At 41.4% G+C, this 24,504-nt stretch overlaps 1 protein-coding gene across 2 annotated transcripts in view; it reads right to left on the reverse strand.

Moving 5' to 3' along the window:
• Positions 1–732: 732 nt before the first annotated feature.
• The window catches only part of STXBP4 (syntaxin binding protein 4), a 117,691-nt gene continuing 93,919 nt past the window's right edge, over positions 733–24,504 (reverse strand). For both annotated transcript variants that reach the window (XM_081116051.1, XM_081116050.1), the window contains 2 exons: positions 20,970–21,027; positions 733–4,890 (listed from right to left, as the gene is read on the reverse strand). In XM_081116051.1, coding sequence (XP_080972177.1) covers positions 4,776–4,890; positions 20,970–21,027 — 173 coding nt within the window. In that variant the 3' untranslated portion in view covers positions 733–4,775. The remainder of the gene's footprint in view (positions 4,891–20,969; positions 21,028–24,504) is intronic.

Genomic DNA, 24,504 nt, shown 5'->3' on the forward strand with positions numbered 1-24,504 from the left:
TTTCTAGAGAGGGAGTAGGAAAGCCTTGCGCGTCTTCCTACGTGTGCTCTCGAATCTTTGATCCAAATCATGAAGCCTTTCCAGTACCCCAAGGAGCCTGGCGTTTAAAACTCAAAGAGCACATGTTCCTCTGATTGCTAAGGTCACACCTCTTTCTGGAGGCAATGAACATTAAAGGGCTGGGAAGTTCAAATACAGGAGAAGAAGGGATAGAAAGAAAATAAATGGAAAAGCTTTGGTTAATTTAAGTTGAATGCTCTTTCCCTAAAATACAAATCACACAGGGGCTAGGATCATATCCCTGGTACACAGCAAAGTGTCTGGCATCTGCAGCACTTCAGTAAGTGTTTAAGAAGGCAGGAGAGTTAAGCTGGGAACTAAGTCTTAGTTGTGCACAGTACATTCCACATTCAATTTGACGAGTACGCACCGAACACCTACTATGTGACAGGCACGTGATAGGTCCTGAGGATATAATGGGGAACAACACAGATGAATTCCCACCTTCATGGACCTTACTCCCATTATTGCTCCTATTACTAAGGGAGACAATAAACAGACAAGAAAATTTATAAGGTGATAAATCATGTAAAAAATAAACAGGGTGAAATGGTAAAAAAAATATCTGGTGACGGGGGAATGAGAATGGGGGATCCAAACTATTAATCTGATTGCACTTTCCCTCAGAACCCCAACCCAACCCAAGAGTAAAACTCAAACAAACAACAAAAAAACAGTTAACAAAAGTAGTATTATTGAAATATAAAAGTCATATGAAGAGAGCAGTTACAGAACCACATTTGGTATCTACACAATCATCATGCGGGCGACGACATTACACATGGACAGCTGTGGTTAAAATATCTTGGGCGTTTTATTTCCAAAGTGAAGCTCCACAGGCCTATTCTGTGTAAAGTTCTTTCCACCTTCTCAAAAGTTACACGTGACAGAGCAAGTCAGCTGTTTTCATGCAAGTTCAGTTCTTTCTGTTCTATACCTTGTAAAATTCAAAGTTGCCTTTCATGTAGCAGAGAAAATCCAATGCCCCCCTTCACCCTAGATAAAGAATAATATTTTCTAGTCTTGCAAGCAGTTTATGAAAGTGTCATTCGACCCTGTATTTTTACAGCTGCTCTGCATTCATTATCAGAGAGGCCCTTCATACAGTATGTTTCTTTCATTTCTACTCAAGGGGTGCTATTATTTTGGAATTATTCAAATTTAAGAGTGATAAAGGGCCTCTCTTCGGGGGTTCTTACTAAACAGACCCCTAGCGTCTTACTCCTTTAAGGAAAAAGGAAAGGTTTTGGAGAAAAAAGCAAAGAAAGGAAAAAGGTGTTAGGTTACGAGCCTCTTGATTTGGGAATCAGTACTGTCCACCATGGTGGCTTGGAGACGTTACACCTTGTCTGGCATTTAGCAGGTGCTCCGGAGGTGGCTGCTGAGTTGAATTGGTTTGGGAAGAAGCAGGGGATTACGATCCTCCTTATACAGATGGGGAAACTGAGGCTCAAAGAACTTATAGGTGTGTTTCTACTTTACCAAGGGCTCTCACCTAAGTGAGCTCACTTAAAAGCTAGTCCTCATAACCATTATGTGTAACGCAGGGAAGGGAAATATTTTCGGGTAAGAAGCTAAAAGTAATGACGTGCTCGACATCCAGTGAATGAGTCACTGCTGACTCCCCTCTACAAAGCTTATGGGTCTCTGCTGCTAAAGAACTAAACCTACTGATGGCAAAGTTCAGGCCCTCAGGCAACGATGAAAAGAAAGTTGCTCTTCTAAGCACAAAAACAATCAGAAAGTTATTGGCCTTCTTAGGAGCTGAAAAAGTCCAGCAATATAGAGAAAAGCGGCTCTACCGCCAATACACTATTGGTGGTAGTGTAAACTGATCCTATTTTATGCGGTAAAATTTATTAATACCTACCCAAATCAGAAGGAATCTATCTCTGACATAGCAACTTACTTCATCAGTATATTCCCACTACAGACTTACTGGCACACAGATATATATGTAGAGTACAGAGATATATGAGGAAAAGGAAATAATAAATGTAAGAATACGAATATAAGAATGTTCACTGTGACATTTGTTAGTAACAGAAAACTGAAGACGGCCTAAGTGCTCATCAATAGCTTGCTGGCTACACAAGTTTTCTGGGTGGTAACACTTTACGCAGACATTTGAAATATACCATTAACCTATGTATTGCCATGAAACAAACAAACCACGACATAGTAAGTCAACAGAAAGCTGCTTAACAGTATGATTTCCTTTGAGTAAAAACACTCATCAAATATTAGTGATGGCTCCCTCTGGAAAGTGAGATGGGCTATGCTGCTGTTTTTTGTTTGTTTTACTTTGTTCAATTCCATACTCCTTGATTTTTCATGGAAATATATTTTTAAAATTCTAAAATCTGAGAGAAGCTGTCCGATTCTGGCTGCCTGAGGAGCTTTTTACGCTTTGCCCACCAGTAAGCAGAGCCCAAGGCATGGCTGGCTGGCTGGCTAGGGCCCTCCTGCACCACAGGGGCCTCACGCAGGGCTTGCCTGGCTCACCGCTGGTGCTCAGGAAACATTTTGAGAATAAATAAGGATGGCTCACCCTGGTCACTCTTTTTTGTTGTTGTTAATCCTCACCTAAGGGTATTTTTCCCATTGATTTTCAGAGAGAGAGTGGAAGGGAGGAGGTGAGGAGACAGAAAGAAACATCGATGTGAGAGAGATACATCAACTGGTCAACCCTCCTGTGTGTGGGCTGACACTCTGACCACTGAGCCACACAGGCCAGGACTATCCTGGTCACTCTTTAGTGAAGTGAGATGGAAGGACATCAGAACACAGAGATGGCGTCACCCTAAAAAATCTGTCAGTGGGTTAATGGAGAATAGTTCATAATGACCACATGGATAGGGTTGACTTACATGGAAGAAAGACTGGCTATGTGTCAACTCACCAAAAAATAATTTGGGGGCTCTATTTGCAATGGATAAAGATTTTTAATGAGTTCTGACCATATGTTACTTTGAGCATCCCTGAGGGCATTTGTCTGTTGGTTTAGAGGTCAGAGCAGCATCAAGTGGGGGGAATCTTGGACAATGCTCAAGGATCCGGCCAATTCAGTCCCTGAACCTTCTCAGCATGTCCCTGTAGTAGGGAGTTTGGGCTACTTGTATTCCAGAGGTGGGGAGGCAGAGAGGCAGAGTGGGAGGAGGGAGGGGAGAGAAGAGCAGGAGAGGACTGGAAGCGGGGGGGGGGGGGGGGAGATGAAGAGAGAAGAGGCCAGTGATGAATAGTAGCTTCTCTGTATTATCAGGTGTGATTTGGGGACAAGTATTCTGATTAATGAATGATTCTCACTCACTTTCTAAGTATATTACCTAAAAACACAACACTAGGTAAGAATAAATGCCTTTTTCTTATTTAGTTGGTACCTAACATGGCCAGGACACTGAAAACGACTTCCTCCTCCCACCCCCCCGCCCCCATTTTCTAGCCCAGGGTTTAAATCATTAGACTGAGAGAAAATCTTTAGGTCTCCAAGTCAGTGGCTCACTCCGACCAGAAATTGTCTAGCATCCTTTACAATAAGATAAAATAAGATCAGAAGCATAATTAGTTGGTGGGTGACATCGGTAATAATGAGGTCAGTCTTGAACTTGGAGCAGGAGAGTTCAAGGATAGCTCTCCTAATAGCGGACGGGATTCTGGACGCCCCTCTTCTCATCAACGCCCCTCACATGCTCCCTGTGGCGAGGGCAGCCTAAGCAGAGCAAATCCTGGACAGGAGCCCGCCCCTTTACTTTGGAAAAATGCGAGCTGCTGCAAAAAGCCTGACAAAACCATGCTCCTACCTGGTGAGGGGGTGAGGGTGGAGATGGGGGAAGGATTATGTGGGAGCCATGCTTAACTGAAGAGGCGCCTCCTGAACCTCAGTGGCCACCCAAGTGCACAGTGTGGAGCTCAGCTGTATCAACACAACCACGGTGCCCTGTGTGCTGGGCTGTGGCCTCCCTCTGCTGGGACAGTAGGGGGCAGAGGAAAGGGCTGGACAGAGCATCAGAAGACTCAGGTGTGAGTCTTACTTAGCTCCAGGACAAGGTGCCTCATTTCTTTGAACTGCTGTTTCCATAACTGAAAAACAAGAATAAAAATTACCCACTGGATCTGCCTCACAGGCGTGCTGGAGGGTTTAAAGAAAACAGGGTCAGGAAAGCATTATGTAAATTGGAAATCCCCATAAAATGCAGGCTGTATTCAGTAGCCTGTGAGAGAGTTGTCTAACTGTGATCTTTAAAAAAACACACAACAACCCAAAAGCTTGCCTAAGTCGCATTCCTAAGATACAAATACAAAAGGTTAGTGAATTACCAAGTAAATGAAGTATTTCACTACGTTCATATCACTGTCTAACCTACGTCTTAATTCTATAACTCACGGTACCAGATACTCCATAAAGAGCAGTATGTGAGATTACAAAGGTCTCGTTAGATATAAAAAAGGATACATAATAGAAAAATCTAATTGTGTATGATTTTAAAAAAATCGGACTAGGTTATTCTTAAAAGAACTACCATAGTGGCAACTGACCTTGTAAATGTGTAGAGTTATAGCAAAGAGTTTAAAAAAATAGCCTGAGTCCAGATTCCCTATTTCACAACTTCAACACGCAGTGTGTGTGTTCACTCCTATTTTAGACGGCTGCGGCTCGGGCCGGCCCGGAGCCTGAGCTGGGGAGGCCACGGCGCTCGGCTTCCTGCAGAGGACGGTCAGCTCTTCGGGTCGGGGCCGTCCCTGGCGCAGTCCTCCGCGGTCTCCTCGGAGCAGGACAGGCTCAGCGCGCTCGCCACGGGATGCATCCAGGACGTGGTCTGTGTCACGTGACTTGAGAACAAGGAAGGCAGTTACAGTCAGGAGGCGGGCCCACCCCGCATGCAAGCGCTCGTCCTAGCCACACTGTCTGCCCTGCCCGGCTGTGGTCCCCTGGGACAGAAGCACTTGGAACCGGACCCAACCTTTTTAATAAGTCTTAGATGTGTTTTAAGGTTCAACAAAACTGTTTCTGCTTTTTTTCTTTGGTAACAAGAAATGCAGGGAGTGATTCATCTTGGATTCCTCGCCTTTCCTGACCTGACCTTCATTCAGCCAGCAGTTCTGCGACTGTCTTGCGCTAGCATCCCTGGACTCTCTTCCTTCCTCTCCTTTACAATGCTCTTGCCTAGGTCACTGCAACTGCTTGTCTCTCTGCCTCTGTCTTAGTTTGTTTTTAATTCATGCTCCATTCCAGCCAAGAGGTCTTTCTAATGACAAACGGACACTGACGCTAATGTGCTAAAAATCCAGTGCCAACCAATGCCTTTGGGCTCAGATACACACTCCAGAGTAAGAAAGTTTTGTTTTTTACCTTCTTCAACATTGCTGTCCTCTCTGCTACACTCTTCCTCGCCCACTGTGTTAACCTAGTTTACTGATTCCAAGCCTTCCTATGATTCCTCTGATCTGTGCCCATGGTCTTATCTCTTATTATGCTATATCATAAATGCTTATTTTTAGGCCTTCTTATGACATGTGAAGCTCCTTGAGGGCAGGAACTGATTCTTTTCTCTGAGTTTACGGTGCCTAACATGTGCTCAGAATAAATGAGTAAGCTTTTCAGGGAAGGTCACAAGCAGAGGCAGGGAAGGGCATACACAAGGCGTAGGGCATGTTCGGGTAGTGATGAAACAACAGAGCATGCCCCTACCTGGTAGACGGCATTTCTCAGCACTAGTATCAACACCCACCTGGAGCTGGATGGGTCTCCTAAATCCACTGCCATCCGCCCAGTGCCTAGTGCTGGACAGACAGCTTCTGGAATTAGGGTGATCTGTTTTTTTTCCTTGGATGTTCTTTCTGGCCCTAGTTTACTCCACTGCCCTCATCCATCTCAGCTTAGTTTCCCCCACCCCATCCTCTCCAAACTCAACCTCAGAAGCAGCATCAGATCTTAGAGCAAATCTTTCTGGGGGCTGGCACTCCTGAGGCTCAAATAAGATTGTGGATCTAAAAGTATCTCCTAAATTACAGGATAATTTCCAAAGTGTGTTCCAAGGATCTTTAATAAATGCTATGTAAAGAAGATAATTTTATGGTCAAATCAGTATGAGATACACTAGGTTAAACACAGTTAGGCAGGTTTCTTTACTCTTGGATTTCCCAGGACCTTAAATATATGACGGTGTTTTCTGACTCTCCAAGAGTACGCGACGTTTCTCACACTAGCGTGCCCCCATGAGCATACACACGGGACTCGTGTTCTATAGGACACAAGGTAGGAATTATCACAAAATGCACTAGCTTTACTGGCTGCTGCTGCTGCTAACTACGAATGCTGGACTTAGTACAAAGGGTTACGTTCACTGTTGTTACTGCATTTGGTTTGCTTTCAATCCTAAACTCTAAATTCTATCCATATCGCCCTACTCAAATCATTCGACCTGTCTGTTTAAACATTACAAGTGCATCTTTCCATGGAAGAAGATCTTGGATAGGTTCATGATTGATTGGGTAAAAGGGTTAAGTTGTTTAAGAGTCAAGGTGAGGGTGGTAGGGCCCAGACATCATCATAGTTTCACAACCTTGGAGTGTGGTTAAGTGGTACAAAGAATCGTTATTCTCTGGACAGTGAGTCACGTGGCTATTACCTCTAATGGTTTAATGGAATTTCTCATTACGGAGGCTGAACTTACTAATGCAGATGGTTCTGCACAGGTTAGCTTCATTGCAAGGCCTTTATAAAGCTGGAAAGCTGCCTAAATTGAAAGCGTTTTGAATAAATACTGAGTGTAACATAAGGGGACTGGAATGCCACTGCAAGGTGGAATGAGGGCACATCATCCTGTACAAAGTACGTGTTTAGAACTAAAAGGAGCTAAAGTATATACACTTTAATATTTACATTTACAATATGTTAGAAGAGACTTTCAATTACCTGAGGGGTAAGTCCAGGTGCATGCTTTCCTATTTGACTTTTTAAAAAATTATATTCTCATGCTTGAAATATTATAATTGCCCATATACAAACATTCCATTAAACTGATCATTTAAATTAATCAAAAGCAAAATGTCTAAGAAAAAATTGTAGCTGTAGACTCTGAACAATGAATATTAGAAGGTTCCACTAGAAAGTCACCCTTGCCAGTGACCTTCATTAAGCACTTTTTATCAATGAAGCAACACCTCATATTACTCCAAATACAAAAATAATGCCATAAAATATTTACTGATCAATCTTATGTTCATAATATGCTTTTCTGTACATTTAAAAAACACACATACTTAAACACCAAAAGTGCAATTATAACAGCTGCTCACTAGAAAACAATAAAACTTTAGCAGCAGAGAGAGAGTGTTCTAGGCTGCAAGCACTCATTTCACCCCTGGGTCGTTTGTGAAAACATCCAGAGCCAACGCTTCTGAAACTCAGGTGAGGCATGCACAGTGCCTGGCAATGAGTACACATTCAATGATGATAGTGGCCAGTTTTATGGATAACTAGGGCTTTCTGATTGTTGTAAGAAAAACTTGGGATTCTTCCTGTGAGGTTGGGCTGGGCATTTGTGTGTGTACTGTTCACTTTTATGTCCTGGTGACCACTGCAACTAAAGAGCTTTGACATAACCAGTATGATGAGATCATCCCAGACTGACCGGCTTGGAGAACATTCTAGCACTAGAACTATTTCCTCTGTAATTTATATGCTTGGTAATTCAACTGAGAAGAGAGAAAATACATCAGCCCTGTTGATGCTGTTTAATTAATAAAGACCCCATGGTTCACAGAGTGAGGTGCTGCTACTGAGCATGAGAAATGTAGTGGTCCGGAAAATGGATGGGGCTGATGTGAAACACAAGCACCTTCCATTGGAACATGCAGCACCTCTGGCAAATGTTCCTGCAGAGCATGTATCTGACCTGATTTGGGGGGTGATCCACAGCAGTTCAGCTATATATGAAAATCTAAAAAGCATAATGCCACTTGCCTCTGAATGATCGCCAGATCTGTTGTTGGAAAACGTTAATATTTGATTTGGGAAGATGACTGTGTTGAGTTTTTTTCTTTTATAATAATAGTAAACTGAAAGACATAATTTAGAGCTTATTAAAAAAACCAAACCTAATAGAACATGCTTTATTTTATTGGCAAAGAAATGTAAGTGAATTATTTAAATTTCATTATAATTACCCTCCATATGTTTCTTACCTCCTAGTATGCAAAATGCTTTCTTTCAAAATAAAAATTTAGGACAGCATGTTAAGAGAAAAGTGGTTTAAAGATAAAAAGTGCACTAGTTTTGTAGAAATTCATTCTTATTACCATCTGTGATGATGAAAGAGGCCGTTTTGTTAATCTCCCATTGAGGACGGCACTAGTTACATAACATTGTGAATTCAGCAAGATTGCAAATATTTAACCACATTTAAGATAAAGCTGCAGAATAACGCGCTGAAGTAATTAACTTCCAATGCTCTTTTATTGGGGGTGGGGCTATCCTCTTTTTAATCCTCAACACCCAAAGACAGGATTCTACTGATTTTAGAGAGGGAGGGAGTGAGGGAGGAAGAGAGAGAGAAATATCGATGAGAGACAGAAACGTCGATCGGTTGCCTCCTGAACGTGCCCTGGCCGGGGATCAAACTCGCAACCTAAGTATGTGCCTTGACTGGGAATCGAACCTGCAACCTTTTGGTGTAATGGGACGACGCTCCAAGCAACTGAGCCATCCAGCCAGCGTAGGGTGGTGGGCTATCTTAAGTATATAACATTCATATGAACTAGAAAACAAGCACAAATAAGTAAATATATGTTAATTCAACCTGTTTCTGCCACCAGTAACTCAGAAACACTAGAAAATTTTACAACTGGCCATAAACTGCAAGTACTAATTATAACAGAAGATTTATACTTAAAAAAAAAAAAAATCCAAATTTAAAACAAATTAGCTAATAAGAACAAAAAGTGAATCATGACAATAAAATTATAAAAAAATCAGCATGTAATCTTGTCAGATACTGGTTATGAGAATCACTATAGATTAGTGATAGGAAGTATCCATAACAAACATGTGAGAGAAAATTACAGGCGGTTTGGAGTTCCCACTGACATATTAAGACCTCTCTCTTACATAATTTCGGAAATATACAGCTAAAATCGAACTGGTATTTCTCGGAACACTTTGAGCATTCTGTAATTAGGAATTTGACAATCCAGTGAGGCTCTGATGAAGTATTAGCAGGATCCCATCCAAATCTTTACAGTTTTGAAAACAAATTTTATTTTTATTATATACGTATGGCACTTTCTATAAAAAATACATAAGATATCTTTTGAAATTTTAAAAATCCAATTACAGTCGTGCACTGCCTAACCACGGGGATATGTTCCGAGAAGCGCACCACTAGGCGATTTTGTTGATGTGGGAACTCATGGAGCGCACTAACACAAACCTAGGTGGTCCAGCCGACTACACACCCAGGCCGTACGGTCTCGCCCACTGCTCCCAGGCTACAAGCCTGCGCAGCATGTTACTGCACAAAACAACACGAAGACAAACCCAGCAATCAAGAGACATGGAAACGAGAGGCAGGAGGCTGCTACAGGAGTAACGCTGCTTTGTTTTACAGCAAACTTACTTTTTTGGAAGTACAAAGAGTAAACTCTAAAATAATGATAAAAAGTACCCTACAGTAAGTACACACCCCAGTGGCATTTTTCACACAGCACCATGGCAAACGCAGGAGCAGTGTGCTGAGCTGCGACACGACAACGGCTGCATCACTAGGCAACAGGAAGCCTCTGGCTCCATTATAATCTTACGGGACCACCGTCATGTATGTGGTTCATCACTGACCAAAATGTTGTTGTGCGGCACATGATCTTAATTTAAAAATCTTCAGATCTCAGATATTATAGTACAAGAATCTAAAGCTCCAGTAAAATATTACTTATGCATAATAAAAAGTGCTATCTCACTAGACTTGCAAAACTAGAAAAAGAAAATTCCTGAAAAAATTTAGAAGTATCAATTATATTTTTTCAAATAATATACAGAGAAGTAGATTGTTGGCAATTTTGTATAAAGTCAAAACATCCCAGGTCCAAAGCTGATGCAATTAATTTTTCAAAGAAAAAAAGTGTACTATAGTCACAGATGACAGTTCTGGGTAACTGTTAAGAATTGCTATTGTTTCCGATCATGATAGGGTAAAAAAATACAGAAGAACTGAAAGAACTCGTCCTACTAACACCGATACTGACACACCGGACTATTATATGCTAATACACAACTATGTAGAATTTTGTAGTTGGTATATTTGTTACACACTGTAGAGCGGAGGCAGCTGCCCCGGCAAAGACTACATTTCCCAGCTCCCACTACACCCTTATGTGAGCATATGACTAGTTTCCACCAGTGCAAGGCGAGAGAACTGATGTTTGTGTCTTTGGGCCAGCGGTTTTTAAGAAGTCGAGTCCACTACCTGAATGCAGAGGACACTGAGGAGCTGGGGAATGGCAGAGCCATGAGCTAGAAGGTGCTGAGATCTCAGAAGAACAATCCACAGCAAAAACAAGCCACCCGCCCACCAGGAATCCCTGCACAGCTGGTACGTGAGCTGTGAGGGGCTGAAAGGCGGCCATCTGTCACAGCGGGTAACGCCACTCAGGCCACTGAAAGCAAGAGTACTTCGAGACGAAGCCAAGGCTATTACTTTCCCAGTCAGGATACGTACAACTTCTACCAACCAGAGATCTGTCTAAAATACAGAAAACAGGCAATAAATGTATATTTTCATGCTACTTTAAATACATGTCAGTAATCAAAATGCTCTGCCAGAACATAGATTCATGAAACTGAATTTAATTAGAAACAAGTTTGGCAAGACCATTGCCCAAGTTTCCACATTAAATTTCCACTTACAAGTGGAAGTGCATGAAATACAGAAGTTACTTTAATTTTTAATGTTCTTATTAAAATAGTAAGAATTATAATACAAACCATAGGGCTTTTACTTAATTTATCCAATAAAATACATTAATAAACATCTGACTAATTAAATGACAGAATTAGAAATCTTAAAAAAACTTAAAATTATTTGAAACATAAAATTTCAACTAATTTTATACTTATTCTATCTTTTTCTACCAAAGTTAAATCAACTACCCTGAAAATATAAAAATATAAATATACATACTGTATTAGAGAAGAACTGTATGGCCTAAAAATCACAAAGCTGGAAGGGACCTTGAGGAGTTCCTTACGAGACCATCTCTAAAGTCTTGAGGTGTTTCCTCAGTATTATATACTCCATCACAGTTAAGTGCAAAAGCCACTTGATAGCGAGTGTTATAAATTAGTTAAAAATTATGGGATAAAAACCAAACGTGCCATCAAGTTTGACAGTTCTCTCATGAGCTTTAAGTGCTGACTGTCTCCAATGGTGCTACCCTGGACTTGTGGAGAGGTGGACTTAACTGTCTTCTGTAACCTTAGTGTATGTTAAAGCAACGAAAGCATGACGCTCACTATCTTCATTTTCTACATGAGGAAACTAATACTGAGAGAGATGAATGAACTTACTCCAGGCCACACAACTAGTAAGCATCAGAGCCGGGATCTGGATCCCAATCTGACTTCTGAAGATGTAACCGTTGTTACCCTCCTCTCCTAGGCTCTGTTGGTTTCAACCATGTGTGTGGAGGTTCTGGGATGGATTAAATCACCATGTGAAAAGGGGTCTTCAGCTTTACAAGATGAAATAGTTAAAAGATATACTGACTAATTCAATGATCATAGATTATATGTCTAAAGCATTTTAAAACACTTGCCAAGAAATTCATAAAAATTTGATTAAGCATGAATAAGAAGTACTTGTGTGAAGCCTGCTTCCTCAGCAGTCTTGTATTACTCACATCACGTGGCAATGAATTCTTAATGTCTTGCTCTGTCTACTAGGCTGTTAGCTTCTGGAGCCCAGGCCAGCCTATACATTTTTACAGCCCAGTGTCAGGCTCACAGAAAGTGGGGGTCAATAAATGTTTGATGCATGGATTCCTTAGATATTCCACTGATATAGTACCACTGTTACAATACTGAGTAAAAAATGCTCAAAACTGATAGACTTTATAATCTATAATAATTTACTTATTTACAACGAAGGCTCAGATAAAACAATCTTTAAATGTGATAACACAGTCGACTTGCCCTGAATGGCTTAAAAAATATGAGTATAGAAACTCAACTAGACCAGGAAAAATGCTTCATCTATTTAAATAGTCTAAATGTCACCAAATAGGCAGGATTACTAGCCCTCTCCCCACCAATATTTTCATATCCAAGTAACTTGAAAAGCTCTATTCATACATTTGATGGTAATAACTGAATCACTGATAACAAACAATTCAGACCAGAGTTTATTTGCTAAATAGCTGGAGATATATGTACACTTACTCAAATCCCAGGCTTTAAAACTATTTCCATCAAATAAATACTTGTGTTAGCTAAACAAAACTTTTGTTAACTACTGGAGCATAAAATGCTACCAAAGACAAATAACTCCATGGCAAGTGGTCTGGCTAAGTGCTCACCTTCCCCTAATTCCCTGTTACGGGGGTGATTTGACCATGCTGGAATTTTCAGCCTCTGAAATGACTGAGAATGCAGCCAGAGCCATGTTTATAAACACCTGCCGCCCAACAGAAGGATGGAGATTTTCAGAGAGGTATGTACCTGGTTAATGCTGAGGCTAAGTCACCAAGTCAGGTATGATCCAAGAAGATTTCCAGCCTCTCAAAACCCTAGATCATTCATTCATTTGATGTGGGTGTCCAGGGAGGTGGCAGCTGGAGAAGACTTTACAGCAGACACACATTTTGTACTTTAGAATGCCCTTTGATTCCGATATCCCTATTTGCTTTGTATACCGATCTCATGAACCTTATTTCTCTCCACAATTTCTCCAATTGAAGAAACAGGCTAAGAGAGTTCAGTGCCCTGTCCTCCCTCGGTAGCAGAGCCAGAGCTTGGATGCAGACTAGACCCTTGCTCTTTTGTACAGACTACGCAGACGTGGTCTGAAATTCCAGATGGCCCATGTACTCACTGACTTGCTTACCTGTGTGTCTCTGGGAAAGCTACTTGAACTCTGAGTCTCAGTTTCCTAATGTAGCAAATATATATCTGCCTCAACAGTGCGTGAAAAAACAACATGTATAAATCCCCTAGTTCCATACCTGACACATTCGCGGTCTGCCGTAACCATCACCCTCTCCCCTACACCTCTAACTCCCTGTGTTAGTTTTCTATTGGTGTAGTTACAAATTATCACAAACTTAGTGGGTTAAAACAACACAAATTTACTGGCTTACAGTTCTGCAGCTCAGAAGTCCGACATGAATCTTAACTGGGCTAAAATGAAGGTACTGGCCAGGAAACATTCTTATCTGGCGGGGAGGTGTTCATCATGTTTCCTTGCTCTTCCAGCTTTTCAAAGACACCCACATTCCACGGCTTGTGGCCCCATCTTCAAAGCCAGCAACGTAGCATATCTCTGACCCTGCCACATCTCTCACTATCACATCTCTTTCTCTGACTCTTCTTTTGCCTCCCTCTTCCACTCTTAAGGAAGCATGTGATTAGATTGGGTCCCTCTGGGTTATCTAGGAGAGGCTCCCTATTTTATTTAAAAATATATATATTATTGATTTCAGAGAGAAGGGAGAGGGAGAGAGAGAGAAACATCAATGTTGAGAGTCATTGATCGGCTGCCTCCTCCACATCCCCTGCTGGGGATTGAGTCCGAAACCCGGGTATGTGCCCTGACCAGGAATGGAACCTCGATCTCCTGGATCCTAGGTTGATGCTCAACAGCTGAGCAACACCAGCTGCGCAAAGCTCCCTATTTTAAAGTCAGCTGATTAGCAACCTTAATTCCACCTGCAACCTTTACACCCCTTTACCATGTAACAATGTATTCAAAGGTTGTAGGGATCAGCATGTGGATGTCATTTGGGAGCCATTATTCTGTTTACCACACTCTCCTTCTCTTCAGCTGTTTCTTCCACTAAAGACTAGGTCCTAAGGGAAAAGGTACTGGTTTGGATTCATTCTTGCAATCTGCTTAAACTTGATAAATGTATAGGAATAAAGAATATATGCTGCACTGTAATGGAGATCATTGGATGAAGAAAGGGAGGTGCTAAGGATCTTATGGAAAGTAACTGCGATGGACTGAATTGTGCCCCCACTCCCTTCAATTCATGTTGAAGCACTAACTTCTAATGTGGTTATATTTGGAAACAGGGCCTTTGCGTAAGTAATTAGGGTTACACGAGGTCGTGGAGGTGACCCTGGTACAATGGGGTAGTGTCCTTGTAAGAAGAGGAAGAGACAAGAGTCACTAGAGATATCTCTCTCCCTCTCCCTCTCTCTCTCCTTAAACTCCCAGAGAAGAGGCCATGTGAGGACACAGTGAGAAGGAGCTGTCTACATCCCAGGAAGAGATGCCTCAACAGAAGCCAATCCTGATGGCATCCTGATGTTGGAATTCTGGCCTCCAGAACGGTGAGAAAATAAACTTCTGTGGTGTAAGCTACCCAGTTTGGGGTACTTTGTTATAGCGGCCCTAACAGACTCATACAGCAACCACATTTTTAAGTGAAGGTGTTTGACAAAAAACTTACTATCTGTTCATAAATTTAAATAAAGGATCCTGAAGGCAGAGAGAATTTTGCATCTGGCTAAATAAAATGTATAACCCAGAAAGGTGATGAATTTCCAAAGTATTTTACCCAGCCCCAGAAGACTGGCTACAAATGTACTTCCTGCTTCAGTTACACCTCCCATCGGTGAGGGGGAGAGCTTGGTGCTGGCTGTCGGGGTTGGATGTTTTTTCATTTCATTGGGCTTTGCTGTTCCGAATAACCTCAGCCAGCTGGCCGGCCTTTCGTTTAAATGACAGTTGCTCACACAGCGCTTCATATTGCTACCCGCTTCCTCGGTATTTATAGAAAACCCAGAGCAAGCTGTCTCGGGCTCCTGAGCAATGCAACCTCTCTGCTCCTGTCACAGGGCTTTGGACTGGCTAAAAAGTGGCATAAGTGTAGGCTGTGGCTACTGGTTTCTACGAGTAGCTGCGCACAAGTTGTCACTTAAAACTCCTTCATTGGCAAATAGCCATAGTATAAAATAAGAAAGGGAGAGGAACTAACATCTGTTAATCACTCACCAGGAGCAGCGTATTTTGCCGCGGTTTTATACCCCTTGTTTTATTTAATTTTCAAAACAGTCCTGAGAGATATAAACCACTGTCGTGGCTTTTGGATGAGAAAGGAGGTACAGACAATTGAATTAATACCAGTTACACCAAGGTCACACTCAAAAGTGGTGGCGTAAACATTAGGATCTAGTCTGTCAGAGACTAAAGCCTGTAGTTTTTTCTCACCAATTGCTTCTTCAAATTGCCAAGGACAGCAGCCATTCATTAATGAATATTTATTCAGTCCCTACACATACCAGGCACTGTACAAGTTACTGGATAGTCTAGGCCAGTGGTCACATAGATGGTTCCATCCAAACTAGTGATTTCAATACCTTCCAATTTATTCATAGCTAAGAAGTATTTGGGGACAAAATATTAAAAAGGTCCAGATTTCTTCCTTCATTATAGTCTCGTTAACAAAATGTTCAGGATTCTTATACATGCAAAACATAGTGATGGGCCTACATGCCTTCTGCTCGTCTAGGCTCAGATTAGGTGACTACGGATCATCGAATGAGCCTGACTTAAGCAGTATGCCAGTGGGTATTTCTTAACTCCTCAAAAGTCAAAGCAGAGGAATTAATGAGATCTTCAGTAGGAGAGCTCCTGACAATGTCCACTAAAGTAGAGTTAAAGTAACCTGCCATGGATTTACAAGTCAAAACTAGTAGCTTTTTATTTCCAGTCTGGAAACTATCCCTTCTTCTCCTCCCTTCTCACATCTCCTTAATTTCTAATTACATTAGAATTACCTATAATAGGCTCTGCTTGCAAAATAAAGCTAGTGGGTAAGAAAATATAACCTCCAATTTTTCTCCTGTTTTTAATTTTTTAAAAATGTTTTTATTGACTTTAGAAAGAGAGGAGGGGAGAGGGAGAGAAACACCAGTGTGAGAATGATACATTGATCGGCTGCCTCCTGCATGCCCCCTGCTGGGGATCGAGCCCGAAACCCGGGCCTGTGCCCTGACTGGGAATTGAACCGGCAACCTCTTGGTGCATGGGATGATGCTCGACCAACTGAGCCACACTGGCCAGGCACATTTATTTTTTAAATGAGATAACACACTAACTTAGCCCTTAATTAATATAGCAGGCTGATGACGACAATTTTATTCATCCACATTCTTTCCTACCTGGGAACAACCCAAAGGGCTGTCCTACCCCAGTTCAGACCATCATTTAAGAGGCATTAATGGACTCTGACTGGAGAGAAATGAGAATAGCTCTGCCTACTGGAAACCAGTTATCCTCCAGGGTCATAAAAACAAAGCTTTAAATACCGAACATCTCCTAAGGACTATGGGGAGGGAGGATGCTGCCATTGTTTCTGTTACTCCAGCCTACTGTTTGCGTTATTACTGCCCACCCTGGCACAGTTCCTGTGTTAGTAATGTGCTCTAGAAGACCGACAACTGCAAAGCCATGGCACACATCCTATGTGCCTGTTCCCCGCCCCACTGCACAGCGGGCACCTCTGGTCAGTCAAGGCACATGTCAGCGAAGGTGAACAGGGCCTCGGAAACCTTAACAACTACACCTGAGAGAGTGAGCTGGGACCCGCTGGCCTTCCCCGCTCTAGACAGAAACTCATTTTATTGAGAAATCACAGATTCCCCACATTCTACTGACACGCATCTCTGATGTCGTAAGTACAACACTTCCTCTGTAACAGAGAACAGGATTTATAACGTGAGAGGCCATGTCTCAGATTTTAGGATCTGATATAAAGGCATGTAAACACAATGAGTGATGGAGGATTATAAACCAAGTTTAAGGAACTTTTAAAAACAAATGATTATATCTACTTGAAAAATCACCCAAGTATAATTTAATGTTTGAAGCATCTGATATTGAGAAATTTGTAATGTTTATATAGATGTGTAGATGATATATAAAAATAATATGTTGTATACCCATTACATTATGAAACAGCACAGTGGTGGGCATCCTCTAAGATAGTTCCCCGGGATCTCACTCATGCCCTGGGCAGTTGCAGCCTACACTGTCACTGTACCAGGGCTGGTCTATGTGACCCATGGCACATGGCAGAAGTGATGGATGTCACACTTCTGAGATTGGTTAAAGAAGGCACTGCAGCATTGGTCTTGATGTCTCTTGCTCTCCTTTTTTCTCTTGTCCTTCGCTTTGGGGGAAGCAAGTGTTGTGCTGTGAGCAGCCCAGTGGCCCCATGGAGAAAGGTCCACGTTGTGGCGAGGAAATGAAGCTTCCTGCCAATAGCCATGTGTGTGAGCTTGGCACACATGCTCCAGCCACACTAAGCCACTCTGCAACCCCCAGCCCTGGCTAACAGCTTGACTGCAACTTCAGAAGAAACCCAGAGAGAGCCACACTGACTCAGCAAAACCATACCTGGATTGTCCACCTTCTGAAACTGGGTGAGAAAATGAGTATTTACTGTTTTAAGCTGCAAAATTTGTGGGAATTTTATTATGCAGCAATAGAGAATCAATATAATCATGATCACTGATCATAGTAAATCTGAATCTTCCAATAAAAAGTAAAAGAGTACAATGAAACCAATGTAGCAGCTAATTTGTAATATTTAAAATCACTTTTACTATCAAACATAACTCACATAATGATTTTGTTAACTCATATACGTATAAAGGATATGAATTTGTAAAGTGGAATCACATAAATCCAGAACGGTCTACAACTTCAAAGGGAAGATGAGAACTTAAGCAGGAAAATGGTCAAGATGATCAGATAACTTCATTACAAAGCCATCAAGATAACTGACACTTGTCATCAAATTTAAGAATGTTGCAACTATCTCTCTAAGGATAAAATAAGAACATTTTCCCTTGAGTGCTCATATGTATCAAGTGAGCAAGCCCTGTCTATATGCATATTGGTTTACACACATCCATGTATACAGACATACATGATTTTAGTTCTATGAAACACTCCAGCAAGGCCAACTGTGTGGTATGTGAGAACACGGGCCCTTCCCAAGCTCCTTCTCTCCCTCCCACCCTGTGGGAACATGGTGAAGCCATCTGTAGGAGGACTGTGAGACCTTGGGAGCCTGGCCAGCTCCTTGGTCAAGGGAAAAACTGCTTCTAGATGTGGGCCTGGGCTATCTATAAACAACTGCAGAGAAACAGCTTGCATTTTGGTTTCACACATCCACCCCGTGCCCCATGCCCCGTGCTTTGTTTTCTGTACTCTATATAACCCTGTACTCAGAAAGGTTGGGTGGCGGAAACTTCACCAGCTGGCCTCCACCGGTGCGCACGTAAGTCCTAGTAAACCCACGTCTTTCACAGCCAGTTCTCCAGATTATTTCTTTGGAATCGATAAACAAAACACTGAAGTTTTCTCAGACCTCGGCTCTTTGCATAACACCAATACTTTGAATAAATTTGTTTACACTAGGTAAAATGTCTTCTCCTGTGTGAGAACTTATGTAGATGACTACAGGGTATTAATAGCTGTGTGATGGACACATGGATGGAGGGAATATTCAGTGGGGACTATATTTGTCTGGGCACTCTTGGGACAGCACTGACAGGTAATCCTTTGCCTGAGGCTCAGCTTCCCTCCTGTGTAACAATTCCATTTCTGGGAAATCCATGACAGGTGTCAATCTCGGGGAGAAGACTACATGTATACAGACCGTCTCCTCCGGTGCTCTAGAGGGATGAATTCAGTCACTGTTCTTTTTGCGTAAAGGTGAGTGAGGCAGTAACCTGAATTCATTGATTGTTATTTCTTGCCTCCGAAGTACATTTACCTGGTAAGTGAACCACCTCTAAAACTAACGCAGGCGATCAAGGGTCAGTTTTTGGTTGGTGTAGTGGGAGGGTGAAGATTAAAAAGCAAAACTAAAAAAAACAAAAAAAAACGAAGTTCCAGGAAAGACACAGAGTGGACATGTGCCCATGCAGACAATGCTTCTCTGGTGATATCACCTATCCGAACTCAGCTAAGAGCCAAGAAGAGTCCCCATCAAATGTTACGAGTGAGGGGAGGGAGGGAGGAGGGCTCACCTTTGCTAGAAGGGTCTATTTTGGGCCAGGTGCTATGATAGACTCTTTTCATACATGAGCTCATTCATTTGGAATAGGAACCCTAGCCTGGGAAGCACTAACATTCTTTCCACTCTACAAATGTGGAAATTAAAGCTTGGAGAGGTTGAGTCCACAAGTCCAAGATCATTCAACTGTTCTATGGAGACATCAGCATTTGAACCCAATTTCTCCAACTCCAGGGCCCATGTTTTTCTTTCCCCTCAACCATACGACCTTCCTGATCAGGCGCACCTGCACCAGAACTAACACACCTGACTACCCCTGCAGACACGCACTCAGGGGCTCTTCACAAGCAATTCAAATTAGTCTGATTGTCTGGTGTCCTGTCCTCTCAAATAAGAAACCCTGGGGAAGAGAGTGAAGTGTGTAGAGAATAAAGGACAGGGGTGAGGGGTGGACAGGCACGTTGAGAGCAGAGAGATGATAGCCCTGTCTGTATTTCAGCTTATACAGCTTAATATCCCCCTGCAGAACTCACTGTATTATGTGTAAGATGGATGCTCATAATAATTTGTTTTTGTTCAGTGGTCTCAGTGTAAGATGGCGGGGAAGTATGTAACACTTATTAAGACTTTTATCAAGGATAGTTAAGCTAAAATTAGGGCAGGTGCTTGAACAGGGTTAACTTCCAGCATCCTGCTCCTCTGTGAGGCTGGGTAAAGGACGCTCTGGTATAGTGTGGGATTTTCTTATCTTTACCATTTGACCTTTCTGATCTCCAGGAGATAACGGATTATTTTTAAAACTAAGTTTCTAATCTGCTGTTTTAAAATGGATAAAGTATAGAGCTCTTTCTCAATGAGGATCTGTTTAAAATGTTTTTTGTCTCGTGACCATATTAAAACGAGGAGCTGGAGCTGGTGCAGTGTGTGCGTTTGTGTGTGTGTGTGCACCCGTGTGGTAGGGGCGGCGGCTGGAGGCCCAGACAACTCTGGGTCTGTGTAATTCTACTACTATGTGGCCTCAGCAGGTTCAGCCTCTTTTCCACAACCTATCAAATGAAGAAAGTATGGGACACATACCTAAAAGGGTGTCCTGAGGATCCACCAGGATAAGGTTTGTTCACACACGGTCTCGTTTATCTCTTCAGTTACTTATTTCCTGTCCTTCCTCACGATTATGTAAATTTCATGACATCAGGGAACTAGTGGGTATGTTTCACTACGGAATCTGCGAGGCATGGGCACTGCCTGGCACACAGCAAATGTTCAAAAAGTATTTGCAGACATATGAACTGTGTACATTGTCAAGCATCAAGTATTATTAAGAATCTTTAAGTGGAGTTTTCACTAGATTAACTTTCATACATATTAATACCTTAAGCCAGAAGTGAATCCAGGAAGTCACTATTTAAGTTCCAGTGATGATCCTGTTGCAATTTTTGGATGGTCCCCTTGAAATTGTTACTAGGGTTGTTTTTTTCTTTCCCCAAATGATACTTGATATTAGCATTTAAATCATGTGAAGTGAAAATGGCGAGCCTTCACTTCTTGTTTCTAATTTTTGTAACCTCCAAGAGGGTGTCTTGGTTTTGCTGATGATTCTGCAACTTCCAGGTTCCCTCCAGATGTGAAAGAATTGCTTACTTGGTTGAGATGCTTGTACTTACTTGATGAAGTACTTGATTCCATCTGCTGTGTAAGCTTCCTCCCATCCGTAAGGTAGACCTGGAGTGAAAGAAAACCAAAAATACACTTAATAAGACGATAAAGATAACTTCATGTCCTAGACACAGACTTCCTACATCTCTACAAGGATTTGAGTCTCTCTCTCATACAAAGTAATTTTCTACGAAGGAGGAATTAAAACAATTTTGATGAGCTTTCCCACTTAGCATCTTTAGGGCTTCCTAAATAAGTCCTGAACAGATAAGCTGCGTTAGCCCCGTTAACTGGGTTATAACCTGTCATTTCCATGTGGTGAACATGTTTGTCGCTGGATTCAAGTACAAATTTTTGGTGCAGGGGACAGTTTTTGCCTGGAGGCAGCCTCTGCTCGTCTATTCCAGTTCAGTTTCTTTAACTGGCTCCCTTTTACATCCTTGCACTCAGCTCCACGGGGAATGGTGCCTGAGTGCCAGATCAGCGCGGGTTTGAAAGCAGCTTTTGGACATGTCACAGTTCCTTATGAAGTTTAAGAGTTTAGCAAAGTGATTTACAATGGAGTGTGGTATTATATTTTGGTAATTAAGAATTTTGTGCACATAACATAAACGGCCAAACAATGTGCTAAACTTAACTTCCGTTTCTGTAACGGGACTGAGAACAGTCAGTCAGCTATAAAGAGATGCAGATTGAAGAGGGCAAGCAATTTTCTGGCCCTGTTTTTGTCAATGAGTACGTTTTTGTCCCCATTACACCAGGAGAACAGGCCCATACTGAGGCAGCCACCTTCTCTGATACTGCAATTAGAACCTTCTAGAACACAATGGTTTCCACCCCTCCACTCCATCCCTGAGTACCGCTCAGGATTTTAATTGACCTTTTGGATTCCGTCCTTGATACTGACTTATCACGGCTCCTTTGACAGGCATAAGACAGATTAACGCACTAAAGAACGGACTCCGAGCTCAGGCAGCCTTCTTTAGAAAGTTACTTGGCTGTAACCACAAACCACTGACTTACATTTACCCAAGTCTCAGCAGGAGGCAGGGCAAAAATGCAGGAACTGTGACTATTTGAATGAAATAAAACCTTAGTCTATCACCACTGCTTTGTAGAGAATGGTCTTTGAGAACGGCTCTAAGGATGTTTTTATAATGAAGGAAAACAAAACAAGCTTTATTTTATATTCATCTCCAGTCTTTTAACACAAGTTGTATGAAATACAAGACCCTGGCCAAAAATTCATAACTATTTCCTTCCACCTAGGAGTTTCTCTTCTCTCTCAATGACCAAATGTTCCTATATTAAGTAGAAAAGGAGCACTTCTGGGAACTGAGCATAAGCAGTTGACTGGCTTCTTAAAAGCCCCAGAAGTGACACCACAGGGCTCCTCCAGGGTCCACGGCCAGCACGTGCTCAGCCAGCCAGACCGTGATACTGCTGCTGCTGCAGCCGTTCGAGCAGACTTATTGTCTTCACGTTGTCTGTGCCTTTGCTACAGATCACTTCATTCATCACTGACAAGCCCCTCATCGGCAGCGAAGGATCTGATGACTGTACATAAAAGCCCTGTTTTCACGGCAAAAATGCCCAGAAATACCAGGGCTTCTGATCAATAAGCCAAAGACAGCTAGACGTTCAGTCAAAAGCCATCCTAACGTGACTGACTTCTGTCTACATGATTTATTTGTCTGTCCAGCACAATTATATCCATACTTCTCATTTCTCAACTCACAGATTTTAATGAAAAGGAGAAAAAATGTATACTTTAAAGATAGCATTTTTTAATCCACAGGCTCATTTGAAAATCGAGATTGACATTGAGATACCACATTCCCTATGCCATCAGAATAGAATTCCTGCCCAGGTGATTTTCTTACAATTATTGAACAGGGTCTACAACTTCACAATAGACTTATTAAAGGTAACAATTCAGATCTATTTAAGTCAAATGGTTATTTGGTGACTATAGCCATCAAGATATTCCTGTGTACTAAGTAATATGTATAGCTTATTTTAGAACAAATTTTCTGTTCTGGAAAAAAAAAAAAAAAAAAAAAGCATTTCTTTTTGAAAGACTGAATGGGTTCTTCTTTTAAATGCAGTTAATATAATTTGTAAAAAACAGACCTGGAGACTAAATTGAAAGTAACTATCTGTTGGTGACATTTTGGTAATAGAAAACACAATAAATGTCCAATTTTAAACTGAAAAACAGAATATACTGATAAACCAAGTAGTCTACGTTATACAAAAAAAAGCACTTTTGATTTCCACAAGCTTATGTGATTATGATGAGCTCAGTTTTCCATTAATAAAGGTTTCTTTTCTTCACAATAAGTAATTGGGGCATAATTACGACATATTAGCTAATTACTTTTCAACAATCATTATTGTTCCAAGGCATTAAATTTTTTCTACATTCCCCATATCTTTATACTTGCACATAGGTAATGCTTCTATTTTCCTTTTATTTTCAGATTTGTTTTAAAGTTGTTGTAACAACTATAACCACTTGAAATTGTTTCTGATTGGAAGTGTTTGTGAACATTCTCTCCATCTGAGATCATCTGTTTCCAATCAAACACTTTAGGGTGATGAATCCAAAACCTTTGTGAGTCTCTTGCCAAGTAAGAGTATTGTACGTATTCAACTTAGAACACTGGCTGTTGCTTAAATGTCAAATATCCCAAAACAAACTCATCACATTTCCATACAAAATTGCTCCCTTCCAATTTCCAATTCTACTTATGGACTGAGATTCTCTTTGTCACTTTTGGTCCATTCATTAAATATTTATTGATCATTTATTATGTGTTCAGCTTTGTGTATTGGTGTTCAATATACAATGAGGAACAAAAAAACATGGGCCTTGATCTTATGGAGCTTTAAAAATAATAATAAATGAAGAAATAATTAAAAATAGGAATAAGTATTATGAAGAAAAAGTATCAAATACTATGAAAGACTAAATCAGCACAGATGAAGGCACATCTCCCTCATACATAAAGAACTCCTACATCAGCAAGAAAAAGGTCAGTGACCAACAGGAGTCTGTGAAACATGTGGAACAGTTAGGACTCAGGGTACAAATGCACTTAAACTAATATGAACATATGCTTAGCTTCACTCTTTTTTTTAAAAAAAAAGTGTTTATTGATTTCAGAGAGAGGAATTGAGAGGGAGGGGGAGAGAGATGGAAACATCAACGATGAGAGAGTCATTGATCGGCTGCCTCCTGCACACCCCCTACTGGGGATCGAGCCTGCAACCCTTGGGCATGTGCCCTGACCAGGAATCAAATCGTGACCTCCTGGTTCATCGGTCGACGCTCAACCACTGAGTCACGCCAGCTGGACTTAATTTTATTTTTAATAAGCGAAATACTAATTAAACTATTAGGAGAGTTCAGGTTCATCATGTTAGCAAAGATTAAAAAGTAGTTTAGTGAGACACTGTGCTGAGGGTATGAAGAGGCAGTCATTCTCATGCTGACAGAGGTTTAAACTGATAACACATTTACGGGCAGAAACTCTAAAA

This window comes from Miniopterus schreibersii, assembly GCF_964146895.1.
Source record: "Miniopterus schreibersii genome assembly, chromosome: 16".
Classification (NCBI taxonomy): Eukaryota; Metazoa; Chordata; class Mammalia; order Chiroptera; family Miniopteridae; genus Miniopterus; species Miniopterus schreibersii.